General features: G+C 34.6%; 2 protein-coding genes across 5 annotated transcripts in view; one reads left to right on the top strand and one right to left on the bottom strand.

Annotated features, from left to right (window-relative positions):
* MNS1 (meiosis specific nuclear structural 1) overlaps nucleotides 1-7,038 on the top strand; it is a 46,589-nt gene extending 39,551 nt beyond the window's left edge. Inside the window, exons 9-10 of the mRNA XM_014860453.3 lie at nucleotides 4,779-4,904; nucleotides 6,430-7,038. Coding sequence (XP_014715939.3) covers nucleotides 4,779-4,904; nucleotides 6,430-6,522 — 219 coding nt within the window. The 3' untranslated portion in view covers nucleotides 6,523-7,038. The remainder of the gene's footprint in view (nucleotides 1-4,778; nucleotides 4,905-6,429) is intronic.
* A 292-nt stretch (nucleotides 7,039-7,330) lies between these two features.
* Nucleotides 7,331-13,892, bottom strand: part of TEX9 (testis expressed 9) — a 57,603-nt gene continuing 51,041 nt past the window's right edge. For all 4 annotated transcript variants that reach the window (XM_044764834.2, XM_014860454.3, XM_070501315.1 and 1 more), the window contains 2 exons: nucleotides 8,109-8,243; nucleotides 7,331-7,467 (listed from right to left, as the gene is read on the bottom strand). In XM_044764834.2, the coding sequence (XP_044620769.1) occupies nucleotides 7,390-7,467; nucleotides 8,109-8,243 (213 nt within the window). In that variant the 3' untranslated portion in view covers nucleotides 7,331-7,389. The remainder of the gene's footprint in view (nucleotides 7,468-8,108; nucleotides 8,244-13,892) is intronic.

Here is a 13,892-nt window from a genome sequence, read left to right on the forward strand (position 1 = left end):
TGTATGCATTAAGCAAAATTTTGAGGAGGGTATGTAATTTGAGACGGTATATAATTCCGTTTTGTCCACAGTGACTTTGAGACCCAGGGGAAGATTTCTTCATTGGAAATGTGGATTTAAGAGTTGGAGAGGAGGGGCTGGCCCCATGGCCGAGTGATTAAAATTTCATGCGCTCTGCTTTGGTGGCCCAGGTTTGTAGGTTCTAATCCTGGGCACAGACCTATACCACTTGTCAAGTCATGCTGTGGCAGCAACCCACATACAAAATAGAGGAGGACTGGCACAGATGCTAGCTCAGGGCTAATCTTCCTCAAGTGAAAAAAGAGGAAGATTGGCAACAGATGTTAGCTCAGGGAAAATCTTCCTCAGCAAAAAAAAAAAAAGAGTTGGAGAGGAAACTAGGTTTGTGACTTTGGACATAGTGATTTGTCTATTTATGTTTCATCCATAAAACTGAAATAATATGTATACAATCTGCCTCATTAGATTGCTGTGCTTTAAGAACCAAATGAGATAATGTGCTTTGAAAAGATAAAGAGCTCTAAATATGAAGAGTACAGATTAGGCATATGGTACATGCTTTTAAGTAATAACAGAAGTGGTAGTAATAATAATATTTGAGCATTTACATATGTCAGTCACTCTTTTAAGCACATTACAGGCAAAGCAATAACTTTCAACCCTGTGAGTTAGGTACTCCTCTTCCTCCTGTTTTAAAGATGTAGCATCTGAGGCATAGAGAGATTATATATATTGCTCAAGGTTTCACAGCAGTTAAGTACCAGAAGTTAATTAATATAGTAATGCTGATCTTTTCCTGCATAGCTGGACAAAAAGAAATCCCAAGATATTCTTGTAATCAACAGATACTGGCCTGCTAGGCATTCTGCTGAGCTTTGGTGAAGGAACCAAAACAAAAAAAGTTCCTTCAGTTAACTTCTAATCTAGTGCAGAAAATGAAGTATAGCTCCCGAAAAGACTTGATTATATATAAAACTATACTAAGAATACATTTCTTAAGTGTACACTGTAAACATTTATAGAATTTGGTAGTGTGTAATTTACTAATTATGCAATACATTTATGGCAGAACTATGTGAATTTACCTGGAAATACATAAAAGCTGAATAAAAGGAGACAGAGGTAGGCTATTCTAAGTTGACGGCATATCGAATTACCATATGGAGAAACTAGAATGACAGGGGGAGGAGTTTAGACATGATACAGTAGAAAACTGGTTATCATAATATGCTTAACAAGAGGAGAAAGTAGTAATCCAAGAGTGAAGTGACTAGAACCTGGAATAGGTTAACAGAGCAATGGAAGGAGAGAGAAAAGGAAGAGTTTAAATATTTTTAAAGGAAGCATAGATGAGACTTGTGTGATTTTTCTTTTTCTTTTTGACCATATGGGGTAGAGTGAAGGACGGAGTCAAAATAATTCAAGGTTTCAAATACAAGAAACTCAGGGAATACAAGTGCTGTTGTGTTTTGAGTTGTAGCAAAAAGATATAATGACTTCTTTTGTAGTCACGTTAACTTTGAAATAGAAATGCAAGTTGCAAAATCCTGAAGGCAGTCAAACAGAAGAGTAAAGTTTAGGTCCAGTTTTCTTAGAAATGCATATCTGGCGTTAAGTAGCACAGAGGTTCAAACTAAGATGATTCCTCCAAAGAATATATTATAATGAGAAACAATCAGAGAACCAATGACTGAGTCTTGTAGAACATTCTAACTCAGAAGGTAGATGGAGGAGAAAAAACCAATGACAAGACCAAGAAATGGTCAGAAAGATAAGAGAATCTGGATGGCATAGTCACAGAAAACCCGGAGAGATCGGCCCTTTTGCCTGCTCCATGAAATGTTGGGGTACTCGGGGCTGAATTTTTGGCTCTCCTCTATTCTTAGTCAACTCACACCATAGTTCTGTTGCCATATTTCCAGATGCCTAGAGGACATAGTTGGAAAACTTGTGGGTGCCTTAGAATTTAGGTTTCCAAAAGTGGACATACCAGACAAACTTTTTCCAATTTCTGTAGCCTACCTTGGTTAAAGACAGCATATTTACTCAGGCACCAACCATATCACTTTGGAATCATTCCTAGATTTTTCCCCTTTCTTACTGAATAATTTTTAGTCAGCCACCAAATCATGTTGATGCCACCTCAGCAATAACTCTTAAATCCGGTTTCTCTTCGTCATAACTTAGTTCAGACATTCAATACCGTTCCTGTGGACTACTGAAATTAGTTTCTAACTGGTCTCTGTGTGATTCCAGTCCATCTGCCACCAGTTACCATGGTTTAAAAAATCTCATTATGTTCTCCTCCTGCTTAAACCTAAGTGGATTCCTACAGGATAAAAATCCTAATTCCTTATCTTTCATGTAAACCAATCATGATCTACTCTTAGATCTCAGACAATTATCTATAAAGCATCTAGCATTTTGCCTGGCAAGTGGTAAATACTAAATAAATGTTTGTTGAATCAGTGAAGATGATCAACAGCGTCAGTAATCAAAGAGGCTGAAAATAAAAGGCTTTTGAAATTGACGATGGCTTTGAATATTCCTTGCCTAACGGGAGGGAGAACCCGTGACTGACTGTCCTATCTCATGGCTACAGAGCCAATCAAAAAGCTCCTGGAAAAGTTAGCAAGACAACTACAAAATAGAAATCAGATAAAACTACCTAAAGCATAGATACTTTTACAAATAATTTTTGTCTTAATTTTTTTTTTAATTGTAAACATTCCCAATATAAAGCTGTGGGCTTAGTTTTAAGTGTCAATGAATTGGGTCACATTTTTGTTCTGGCCCCAGAGCAAGGATGGATTTTCATGATCGTGGAACTTGTTAATCTATTCCACTACACAATCCCATAAGGCTCTGTTTGTTAGATTTCAGAGATATTCCTAAATACATATCTATAATTCTATTTACTTCTGAAAAATCATATGGTTAGACAAAATCTGAAACTCCCCAGGAGATATTTCCTACCACCAAAGCTATTCAGAATTTGTTCTAAATGGACAAATTGGTTTCATACTTTTCTAAACTATTTACCCTATTTTACTATAAAAACGTTTTCTAGGATAAACATTTAATGTGGTCTACCACATCCTAAGAAGGGAAATCCTGTATTATACCCAAATTTGAGACCATATATCATTGGACAAAAATCTAACAAGTGAGCTTTCCTTACAACATTACAGACCTTTCTTGCATCTCCCTTTTATAAAGAATAGATCAATTTAGGATTAGGTTTGGCTACAAGTACAGAGTCTCAAATTAACAATAACTTAGTAGATAGTTTACTACTATTCTCTCACATAAAAGTCTAGAGATAGGCAATTCCAGGCTGGAATGGAGGCTTTATTCATAGTCTTCAGGAACCCAGCCTAGCTTTTCACTATGGCTTCTATAGGTTATGGTCTTCGTCTTCATGGTCTAAAGTGGATCTTCAGCCTTCGTACCCATGTTTCAGGCAGCAGATGCAAGAAATGAAGAAGGGACAAAGAGTGAATATCAGACTGATTCCAAGAAGCTGCCATAGGACATTCTTGCTTATACTCCATTGGCAAAAATGTAGACCTGTTATGACCACACGTGACTATATGGGAGTCTTAGAAATGTAGTCTCAAAAAAATTCAAGTATAATAATTCCATGGCAGATTGTATTACCCTGTTTCATCTTAGAGATAAAATAATTAAGAGCAACTCAACCCTTTGATTCAGTAGCAAGATGAATGACAGTATAAGTCTTTTCTCAATTAGCTTTCATTTCTGCTTCTGATTCTATAACACAAATACGTCTAACATGATAGACAAAATATTCTCATGTGAAGCAATTCCAGGTTTAAATGGTATTGGATATGTGTCCTAGCATCCTTCTTTGTCATCATTCAATAACTTTGAAGAGTTATTAGGTTATATGGAAGCTTGCCTCTCATTGTACCAAAAAAGAGACATCCTGCTTTCTGGTTTACATGACTTTGATAAGGAGTGGTCTGAAGAAATAATGACCCTACTGAACTAGTTATTTCAAAGAAAAGCTTAGCATTAATACTACTTTAAAGTAATTCTTGGCAGGAATTCATCACTATTTCAGTGGTCTTCTCTTAGCAACTTTCCCTACCCAATAGGATTATTTGGATACAATTCCATAAGAGTTCTTTTAAGCCCGAAATTTTTTAAGCTAGTCATTTTTTCCACATTATATGGCACATTATATGTCTCTCATATAATGGTGTCATTATCTAAGAGTATTCAGAACTCTTGCCTGAGAAATACTAGTTCTGCTGGAACTCGTGCTGCTACTCTTGTGCTTAATACAGGCTTTTGAAAATTTAATACATATGGAAATACTTCTCTCTTAGATATCCCTATTCTGTTTTATCTACCTTTTTTTATCTTACACTATAAGCTGCCTTCAGCACCTGGCATATGGTAAGCATTCCATAAATATTTGTTGAATTAATTAGAAAATTACTTCTTTGAACATTTTTTCCTTGGTGATGAAGACATTGCCCTGAAAATGTGTACTGGCCTCCCTAAAAACCCAGTCAATCATGACTATTGTTCTTGCAACTTTAAAGGCATAGTAACTATAAAAGATAAGATAGATATAATATACATAAAAGATATACACTAGCATCCTTTGAAGTTAGTGTCAAATAATCAGTTTTATCTAATTCACTGCAAGAGTAGTTTTATTCAACAGCTTCTCATAAGATTAATGTATTTTGTGACAACTAATGAAATTTTATTTACATTTCCAGCAACAGGAACTGGAAGAATGGCAGTTGCAGCAAAGACGACAAGGATGTATTAATGCAATTATTGAAGAAGAAAGACTAAAACTTCTCAAAGAACATGCTTCAAAATTACTAGGATATCTCCCTAAAGTAAGTGAGATTTAACTTAAAGTGTAATCCTCATGACCTCTAACAGTGGGGGAAAAACATGGCATTAGGATTTCAGAAGGCCTGGGTTTCACTCACTCCTTGCTGTTACGAAGCAGCAGTGTGATTTTTGCCAGTCATTAAACATCTCCAAAATGAGAGTGTTGGTTTTGGCACATTCTTAGAAGTATGAGCTAAATTTATGGAATGTAAATCTTAGAGGTGGTTTTCTCTGCTCTCAGTGTAGGAGGTCTAAAACTAAACTACTTGAAACCAGTTGTGATACTTTGTACACCAAAGCTGATTCTATACAGCAAAATCTTGTAATTGTTAACACCAATAACAGACATTTGCTTAAATTGAGTCTGAGACAGATCTGCTCTGTAATAGTAGGTTATAACTAGGTGGTACTAGGTAACCTGGGGTTTTGAAAGTACTTCCAGAAGACAGCAAATTTTCATGTGTATCTCAGATACATTGTAACAATAAATAAAATAACCAAGTTTCACAGGCCACATAAACATCTGGACTCATGTAAATAAAATTTCTATCCTTCAAATAAAGAAATTATGCCATTTGATGTTTTATTCAATTAGAAGAATTGAGTGCATATTTTATGTTTAGTCCAGTGCTAAGGAAGGAAGAAGAAAGAGAACTATATAAGTAATTATTGCCTGTCCACAGGACCTTATAGTCTAATTGGTTAGACAGGATTAATGAGTACAAAATTATGTGTTAATCACAAAAACCATATGGAATTGATAAATTTCATAAAATAGACTATAAATTCTGGGAGAGTCTTGGGGTTTAGATGTTTTAGTAGGGAAATAATTTTGGAGATAGGGAGAGCCTAATAAACCTAATATCCTAAAATGATTTTTATCCTTTAGGTCCTAATGGCCCCAAATGGCCTAAATTATTCTTTAGATCCTTTAGATTATAAGTAAATATTTAAGTTGAATTTTGTTTCAAAGAGCCTTTTACTGTATACTATGAAAAATAAGTAAATAAGAATGAAGAATTTCAAAGGGCTTGCTTAAATGACTTAACTCCAAACCTGAGTCTTCCATCTGCAAGACTGAATGTCTGCTGATGAGCCGTAGAACTGAGGGAAGGGCCAATCCCATGAGGAGTCTGGCTGAGCTCAGTCTCTTTACCCTGACCTCCCTCATATTACATTGTAGGGCTGTTTCAAGACAAGGGTAGGGTGTGGGATAGATTAAATTCCTTCCTGTTCAGCCAGTCCAAGCAGTGGTGCTTGTAGTAGTAAAGTAGAAGAGCCCAGATTCCTATGATAAGTTCCAACAGTGGAGCTGATAAATCAGGAAATCGAGTCAGTCTAAAAATATTCAGTATATATATCAAGTTATAATTTTCAGAAAATAATGTTTTTCTTCATAAATCTATTAAATAGAATTTATTGTCTTGGAGATAACTACGAATTTCATGTCTACATATTTGTGAGTCTTACAGCATTTAGTGAAATATTCTGGCATTCAAAGTAACCCACAAAATTTTTTTCTTGTAGGGAGTATTTAAAAAAGAGGATGATATTGATATGCTTGGTGAAGAGTTTAGGAAAGCATATCAGGAAAGGAGTGCAATTTGTGAAGAGAAGTGATATCACCAAGATTTGGTAAAAAACCTGGATTCTTTTGTATGTTACCACTAGATGTCAGCGTAACTTTTGTTTTACAGATCAGTGATAGTAAGAATCCATTGTCTATTTGGATTTTCTAAAACATCTGTATTTCATCATTTGTAAACAATCTATAAGGAAACATTTGACAAAAACTAAACAAATTACTAAGCATTTTTTAACTGCAAAATTAATCGCTTTTAGTCAAACTGTTGTTTTTGTACTGATGATTTGAAGATCTGAGTTCTATACAACACTCCATATATAAAAACATATTATAAGCCAAAAGCAGAGGACTAACTTCTCTGTACCACTCCTGCTGTTCAGAGATTCTTCAATATCCCCATTCAGGCTACAGTCTGTCTATGTTTAGGGAATTTACTTCCCTGATTTGGCTAGGGAAATAAGTATTTAGAATTAATTTGGGTTTGGAGCATCTTTTTCTGTCCATTATAAGGGAGGAGAAAAGCAAAGAGTGAGGAATTTTAAAGTGCTTTATTACCTAATGGGCTTAATTGTCAATTAGAAATTAAAAACAGCATTTCTCTCAGAAACTATCGTTTATTAACTAGAGTTAAATCTCCAGAACATATTTTCTATTCAAGTACTGTTGAAAAGGGCTAGCAGATCATAAAGATAGCCGAGTCAAAAGTTATTTCATATTGCTTTATTTTACAAAATATTTCCTTTTCCCAATAACACTATCAATTTTGTATTCCCCAAATTTAAACAGGGAATTCTATACAAGTATTTTGATTTCATTATCAAATAATTCAAACTATTACAACTTAAATAAAACATATACCCATCACGCACAGTTGGCTATACAGACTAATTAGAGTAGATCACTTATGAATTTCCCCATTCAAGTGCCTTCATAAATTCCTCTTCAGTGAAAGACAGCATCTTGGCAGCTTCAATATGCATCTGGTTTTAAAAAAATCAATATTGTCTAATTTAATATTAAGACTAGACCACAGAACAACAGGAAATTTGAGAAGTATGTGTATATTAATGTGCTATCAAATATTCCAATAAACATATTTGAAATGGTAATTACATTCAAGGGCCAGCCTATAAAAGCCTACTTGTCGAACAGTGGTATTGTACCAACCTACTCTTGAGAGAATACTACTAATACCTAACCTTTGCAAAAATGGAGAGTGGCAGAACCATGAATTCATATCTTCTCACCACCAGATAACTCATGTGTAGAGACTGGAACAATAGGGGTTTGGAAAATCAGTTTTCACTCTTAAGGTTTCAAGAAGCAAACCAGTCACTAGTTATTCTTGTATATGGTACTTTATTTAGTTAAGGAGTACCCATACTGTACTTACTAGTCCCATTTTTCACATTACTAGTTTACTTGCCTGAAAATATCCATTTGCTTGGATAACACATTAAATACATTTTGTACGCTTAATGCATTTTATGTTGATAAAATTTTCTGCCTAATCATGTCAAAATAAGAAACATACTAAAGTAGGAATATTAAATATTTTAGTAGAGAGCTCTAAATAATATCTATGATTTATTTTAACTTTGTTTTTTTAGGATAGACTCACCTTCTGCCTTTTTAAAACATCAATTAATTTTAATTGTTTCTTGAATCCTATCATTAATTCTCCTTTTTGTTTTTCTAGCTTCTTGTTTTCTGATTTTAATGCTTCAATTTTTTTTTGTTCTTCATTCACTACATCCTGCAAAAGGAAAAAAAAATCCCATATATTCTTTGCAGTTTTTTAATGGAAAAAATTATCATCGCATCAGTAATAAAAACTATTTTATAACAAATATAAAATTCTTTGTAGATAGTTTTCTTCACATTACCAAATTACTGTAACTTTGATCACTTTTAATGATACTCACATCTCTTGCATTTTAAAAAACATTTTTAAAATAACAACTCAGGTCTAATTCCAATAATAGCAAAGTTGCTTGTATTGGACTAGCTCTCCTGACAGTAACAAATATAAACTCTGGACACAATTTTAAAAATATACTTGAAGGCAATAGGTGAGTAATCAATAGTAAACAGAAACTGGATTTGATATGATCCTTGAAAAAGTGGAAGCTTACTGGTTGAGATCCACATTCAGCTGGATTCTGAGAGCACTTTCCAGTTCAGGGTTCACAGGGGATATACCTCAAGCAAAAAGTAGCAGTCTTATTGGGCTGAGGAATGAGACAGCAGGGCTGCCAGGGTGGTAGAATTTCCAGGTGGGAAATCCTAGAAACGAGTCCTCAAAATCTGCATACATATTTCCCTCAAATCCTTGGCAGACACCTAAATACATGTGCAAGGTGAGATGCCTAGGAACCCATGATAGGCAGCAGCTGTGGTGTAAAGAGCTGAGCAGAGAATTCAGTCACTGCCCATGACAAGGGAGAACAAGTTTGTAATCTCAGTAAAAATTAACTGGATGAGCTCTCCAGTAATGTGGACAATGCAGAAAAAGAATCATTGAACTTTAAGACAGATCACTAGAAGTTATTAAGTACAAAATATACAGTAAGTATATTTTTCAAGTATACTTGAAAAAATGTTGAAGTCTTTCATGCAAAAGGAAAATGATACTAGAAGGAAATCTGAATCTACATACACGTAAAAAGGAAAGAAAAAAAAGCATACCAGATAGTAACATGTGGTAAATATTAGTACACTTTTTCTTTTTAAAAAATCTAAAAGATAATTGAGAGTGACATCAGCAAGATGGCAGATTAGAAAGCTCCAGGCCCTTGTTCTGCCAAGGAACACCCATGGAAACACTGAATACACAATACACAGGCTAATGTAGCATTGTGAGAACTCTAGAAGCCAATTAAACAGCAGCAGCAACCAAGTAAACGCCAAACAAGAAAAAAACCACATTCAAAATGGTAGGAAATTTCATGGCATTTATGCGCAATCTTTCCCCTCACCCTTCCAGGCATAGTGGAAGGAAGCCTCTCAATTCCTGGCTTCTCCCTCAGGATGGAAAGAAAGTGAAATTTGCTTATGACATTCTGACTTGTCTGGGGGCTGCCTGAAGGACTAGTTTCTGTCTTGCCTAACTCAAGAGTACTGATGGAATGGTGGCATAGTTTGGATATCAGGCTGGAGGCTGCTGAAAGCATTAGTGGGCACCACTGCACATGAGAATTGCAGAAGGTCTGCAGAACCACAGGCACCTAGGGGCAAGAGATTTTGGGCAGAGGAATAAAATACAACATCTAAAGCCCTGAGAATAAGCAGGGCTGAAACGTTTAGGAAATTAAGACATTTAAATAAGAGACAAAAAAGCTTTAACATATATAGAAAAGAACAAAATGGAGTAAGAAGTTCTTATCAGTAATAACTTGAAATGTTAATGGATTAAACTCTCCCATAGTTTGGAAGAATGGATTAGAAAAGCAGGATCCAACTATATGCTGTCTACAAGAGACTCACTTTAGATCTAAGGACATACATAGATTGAAAATCAAAGTTTGGAAAAAGATATTCCACCAAAAGAGAAAAGGGGTGGCTGTAATAAATACCAGACAAAATAGAAACAATTACAGGAGACAAAGAAAGGCATTATATAATGATAAAAGGGTCAATTCACCATGGAGCTATAACAATTATATATGCACCAAATATCAGAGCTCCTAAATATATGAAGCAAACATTGACAGAATTGGTGGGAGAAATAGACAGCTCTACAATAAGGAGACTTCAATACCCCACTTTTAATAATGGATAGAACAACCAGATAGAAGATCAATAAGGGAACAGTACTTGAACAACACTGGTTGAACAACAACTACAGACCAACTGGACCCAACATATACAAAACATTCCACCCAACAATAGCAGAATACACATTTTTCTCATGTGCACATGGAACATTCTCCAGAATAGATCGTATGTTAGACCACAAAACAAGTCTTAGTAGATTTTAAAAGACTGAAATGATACAAAATATCTTTCCTGTTCACAGTGGAATGAAACTAGAAATCAATAGCAGAAGGAAACCTGGAAAATCCACACATATGTGGGAATTAAACAGCATACTCTAAAATAACCAAAGAAGAAATCACAAGAGAAATTAGAAAGTAGAAATTTCAGATAATGAAAACAACATACCAAAACTTATGAGATGCAGTGAAAACAGTGCAAAGAGGGAAATTTATATCTGTAAATGCTTACATTAAAAAAGAAGGTCTCAAGTCAACAAGTTAACTTTATAGTTAAGAACTAAGCCCAAAGCTAGTTGAAGATAGAGAACAGAAAAACAGTAGAGAAAAATTACTGAGACCAAGAGTTGATTCTTTGAAAAGATCAACAAATTGACTAACCTTTACATAGACTGACTAAGAAAAAAAGAAGACTCAAATAATATCAGAGATGAAAGAGGGGACATTACAACTGATTTTACAGAAATAAAATTATAAATGGAAGAGGAGACATTATAACTGATACCACAGAAATACAAAGGATCATAAGAGAATACTATGACAGTTGTATACAGCAAATTGGATACCCTCGATGAAATGGATAAATTCCTAGAAACTCACAAGCTATCAAAAGTGATGAAGAAACAGGAAATCTGAACAGAGCTGTAACTAGTAAGGACATTGAAGGAATAATCAAAAATCTCCCAACAAAGAAAAGCCAGTACCAGATGGCTTCACTGGTGAATTCTACCAAACATTTAAAGAAGAATTAACACCAATCATCCTCAAATTCTTCCAAAAAATTCAAGAGGACAGAACACTTCCAAACTCATTCTATGAGGCCAGCTAACGTTAACCAGATACCAAAGCCAGACAAAGACACTACGATAAAACTACAGACCAAAATCCCTGACAAATATTAATGCAAAAATCCTCAACAAAATAATAGCAAACTGAATTCCACAGCACATGAAAAGGATTATATGCAATGACCAAGTGGGATTTATTCCTGGAACGCAAAGATGGTTCAACATACAAAAATCAATCAATCAATGTAACACTCCACATTAATGAAGGAAAAAACCACATGATCATCTCAATTAATACAGAAAAGGCATTTGACAAGATTGAACACACTTTCAAGATAAAAACACTCAACAAACAAGGGATAGAAGGATACTTTTCAACATAATAAAAGCCATATATGAAAAGCCCACAGCTAACATCATACTCCATAGTAAAGGTCTGAAAGCCTTCCCTCTATGATTAGGAACAAGACAAAGATGCCTGCTTTTGCCACTTTTATTCAACATAGCATTGGAAGTTCTGGTCAAAGCAGCAAGGGAAGAAAAAGAAATAAAGGGCACCCAAATAAAAAAGAAGTAAGATTATTTCTGTTCACAGATCATGTGATCACATATGTAGAAAACCCTAAAGATTCCCAAAACAGAACTTACAAATTAATTTGGCAAAGTTGCAGGATACAGATTCAACACACAAAAATCAGTTGTGTTTCTATATACTAACAATGAACATTCCTAAAAAGAAATTAAGAAAACAGTTCCATTTGTAATATCATAAAAAAGAATAAAATACTTAGTAATAAATGTAACCAAGGAGGTGAAAGACTTTTACATTGAAAACTTCAAAACATTACTGAAAGTATTTAAAGACAAATGGAAAGATAGTCTGAGGTCATGGATTGGAAGACTTATTATTAAGGTGTCAATACTACTCAAAGAGATCTACAGATTCAGTGCAATCCCTATCAAAATCCCCATGGTATTTTTTACAGAAATAGATCCATCTTAATATTCATATGAAATCTCAAGGGACCACAAATAGCCGAAAATGCATAACAAAGTTGAGGTCTCACACTTCCTGATTTCAAAACTTATTACAAAGCTATAGTAATCAAAACAATGTGGTACTGGCATAAGGAAAGGCATATAGACCAATGGACTAGAAAGAAAGAAATCCTTGCATATAAGGCCAAATGATTTTTGACAAGGATGCCAAGACCATTCACTGGAAAAAGACAGCCTCTTTAACAAATTGTGCTATGAAACTGGATATCTCCATGCAAAAGAATGAAGCTGTACCCCTATCTCATACCATGTACAAAAATTAACTCAAATTTGGTCAAAGACCTAAATGTATACCCTAAAACCTAGTACTAGAAGAAAACAGAGGGGAAATGGTTCATGACATTAGATTTGGTTGTGATTTCTTGGGTATGACACCAAAAACACAGGTGACAAAAGAAAAAATAGATAAATTGGACTACATCAAAGGACACAATCAACAGTGAAAAGGCAATCTTCAGAATGGGAGAAAATATTTGCAAATGATATCTGATGAGTTAATATCCAGAATATATTAAAAAAACTTGCAAATCAATAACCAAAACACAACCAATTAAAAAATGGGCAAAGGGTTGGATATACATTTCTCCAAAGAAGATACACAAATGGCTAATAAACACATGAAAATATAGTCAACATCACTAATCATTAGGGAAATGCAAATCAAAACCACAATGAGATATCATCTAATAAACATTAGGATAACTACTATCAAAAAAACAAAATAACAAGTGTTAGCAAGGATATGAAGAAATTGGAACCCTTGTGCATTGTTAGTGGGGAGGTAAAATGGTGCAGCTGCAACCGAAAAACAGTATGGTGGTTCCTCAAAAAATTATAAAAGATTTATCATATGATCCAGCAATTCCACATCTGGGCATATACCCAAAATGATAACACAGGGTCTCAAAGAGATACTTGTACTCCCAAGTTCATAGCAGCCATTATTCACAATAGCTAAAAGGTAGAAGCAACCGAGTGTCCATCAACCAATGAATGGATAAACAAAATGAGGTATATACATACAATGGAATATTACTGAGCCTTAAAAAGGAATGACAGTCTGACATGCTACAACCTGGATGAACCTTGGGGACATTATGCTAAGTGAAATAAACCAGCTGCAAAAAGACAAATTCTGTATGATTCCACTTATGCGAGGTACCGATGGCAGTCAAAATCATAAAGATTGAAAGTAGGCTGGTGTTTGCCAGGGGTGGTGGAGAGGGAGATGGGGACTGTTTAGTGGACACAGGTAAGAGTTTGGTTGCACAACAGTGTTAATGTATATAACACTACTGAACTGTACACTTAACAAACGAGAGGCTAAGTTCTATGTGTAGTATACCACAAGTAAATTTTTTTTTTTAATTTAAAAAGTTAATTCTTTAAATTGCAAAAAAGTCCCAATGTAGTGTGGGGTTTGTGTATAAGTAAAATGTGTGGCAACAATAGCAAAAGGGGCAGAAGAGAGTAAATAGGAGTATTACTGCTAAAAGTTTCTTAAACATTATTCATGAAATAATACTTGAAGGTACACAATGATAAGTTGAAGATGTATATGAT

Source organism: Equus asinus, chromosome 2 (genome assembly GCF_041296235.1).
Source record: "Equus asinus isolate D_3611 breed Donkey chromosome 2, EquAss-T2T_v2, whole genome shotgun sequence".
In the NCBI taxonomy this organism is placed as follows: Eukaryota; Metazoa; Chordata; class Mammalia; order Perissodactyla; family Equidae; genus Equus; species Equus asinus.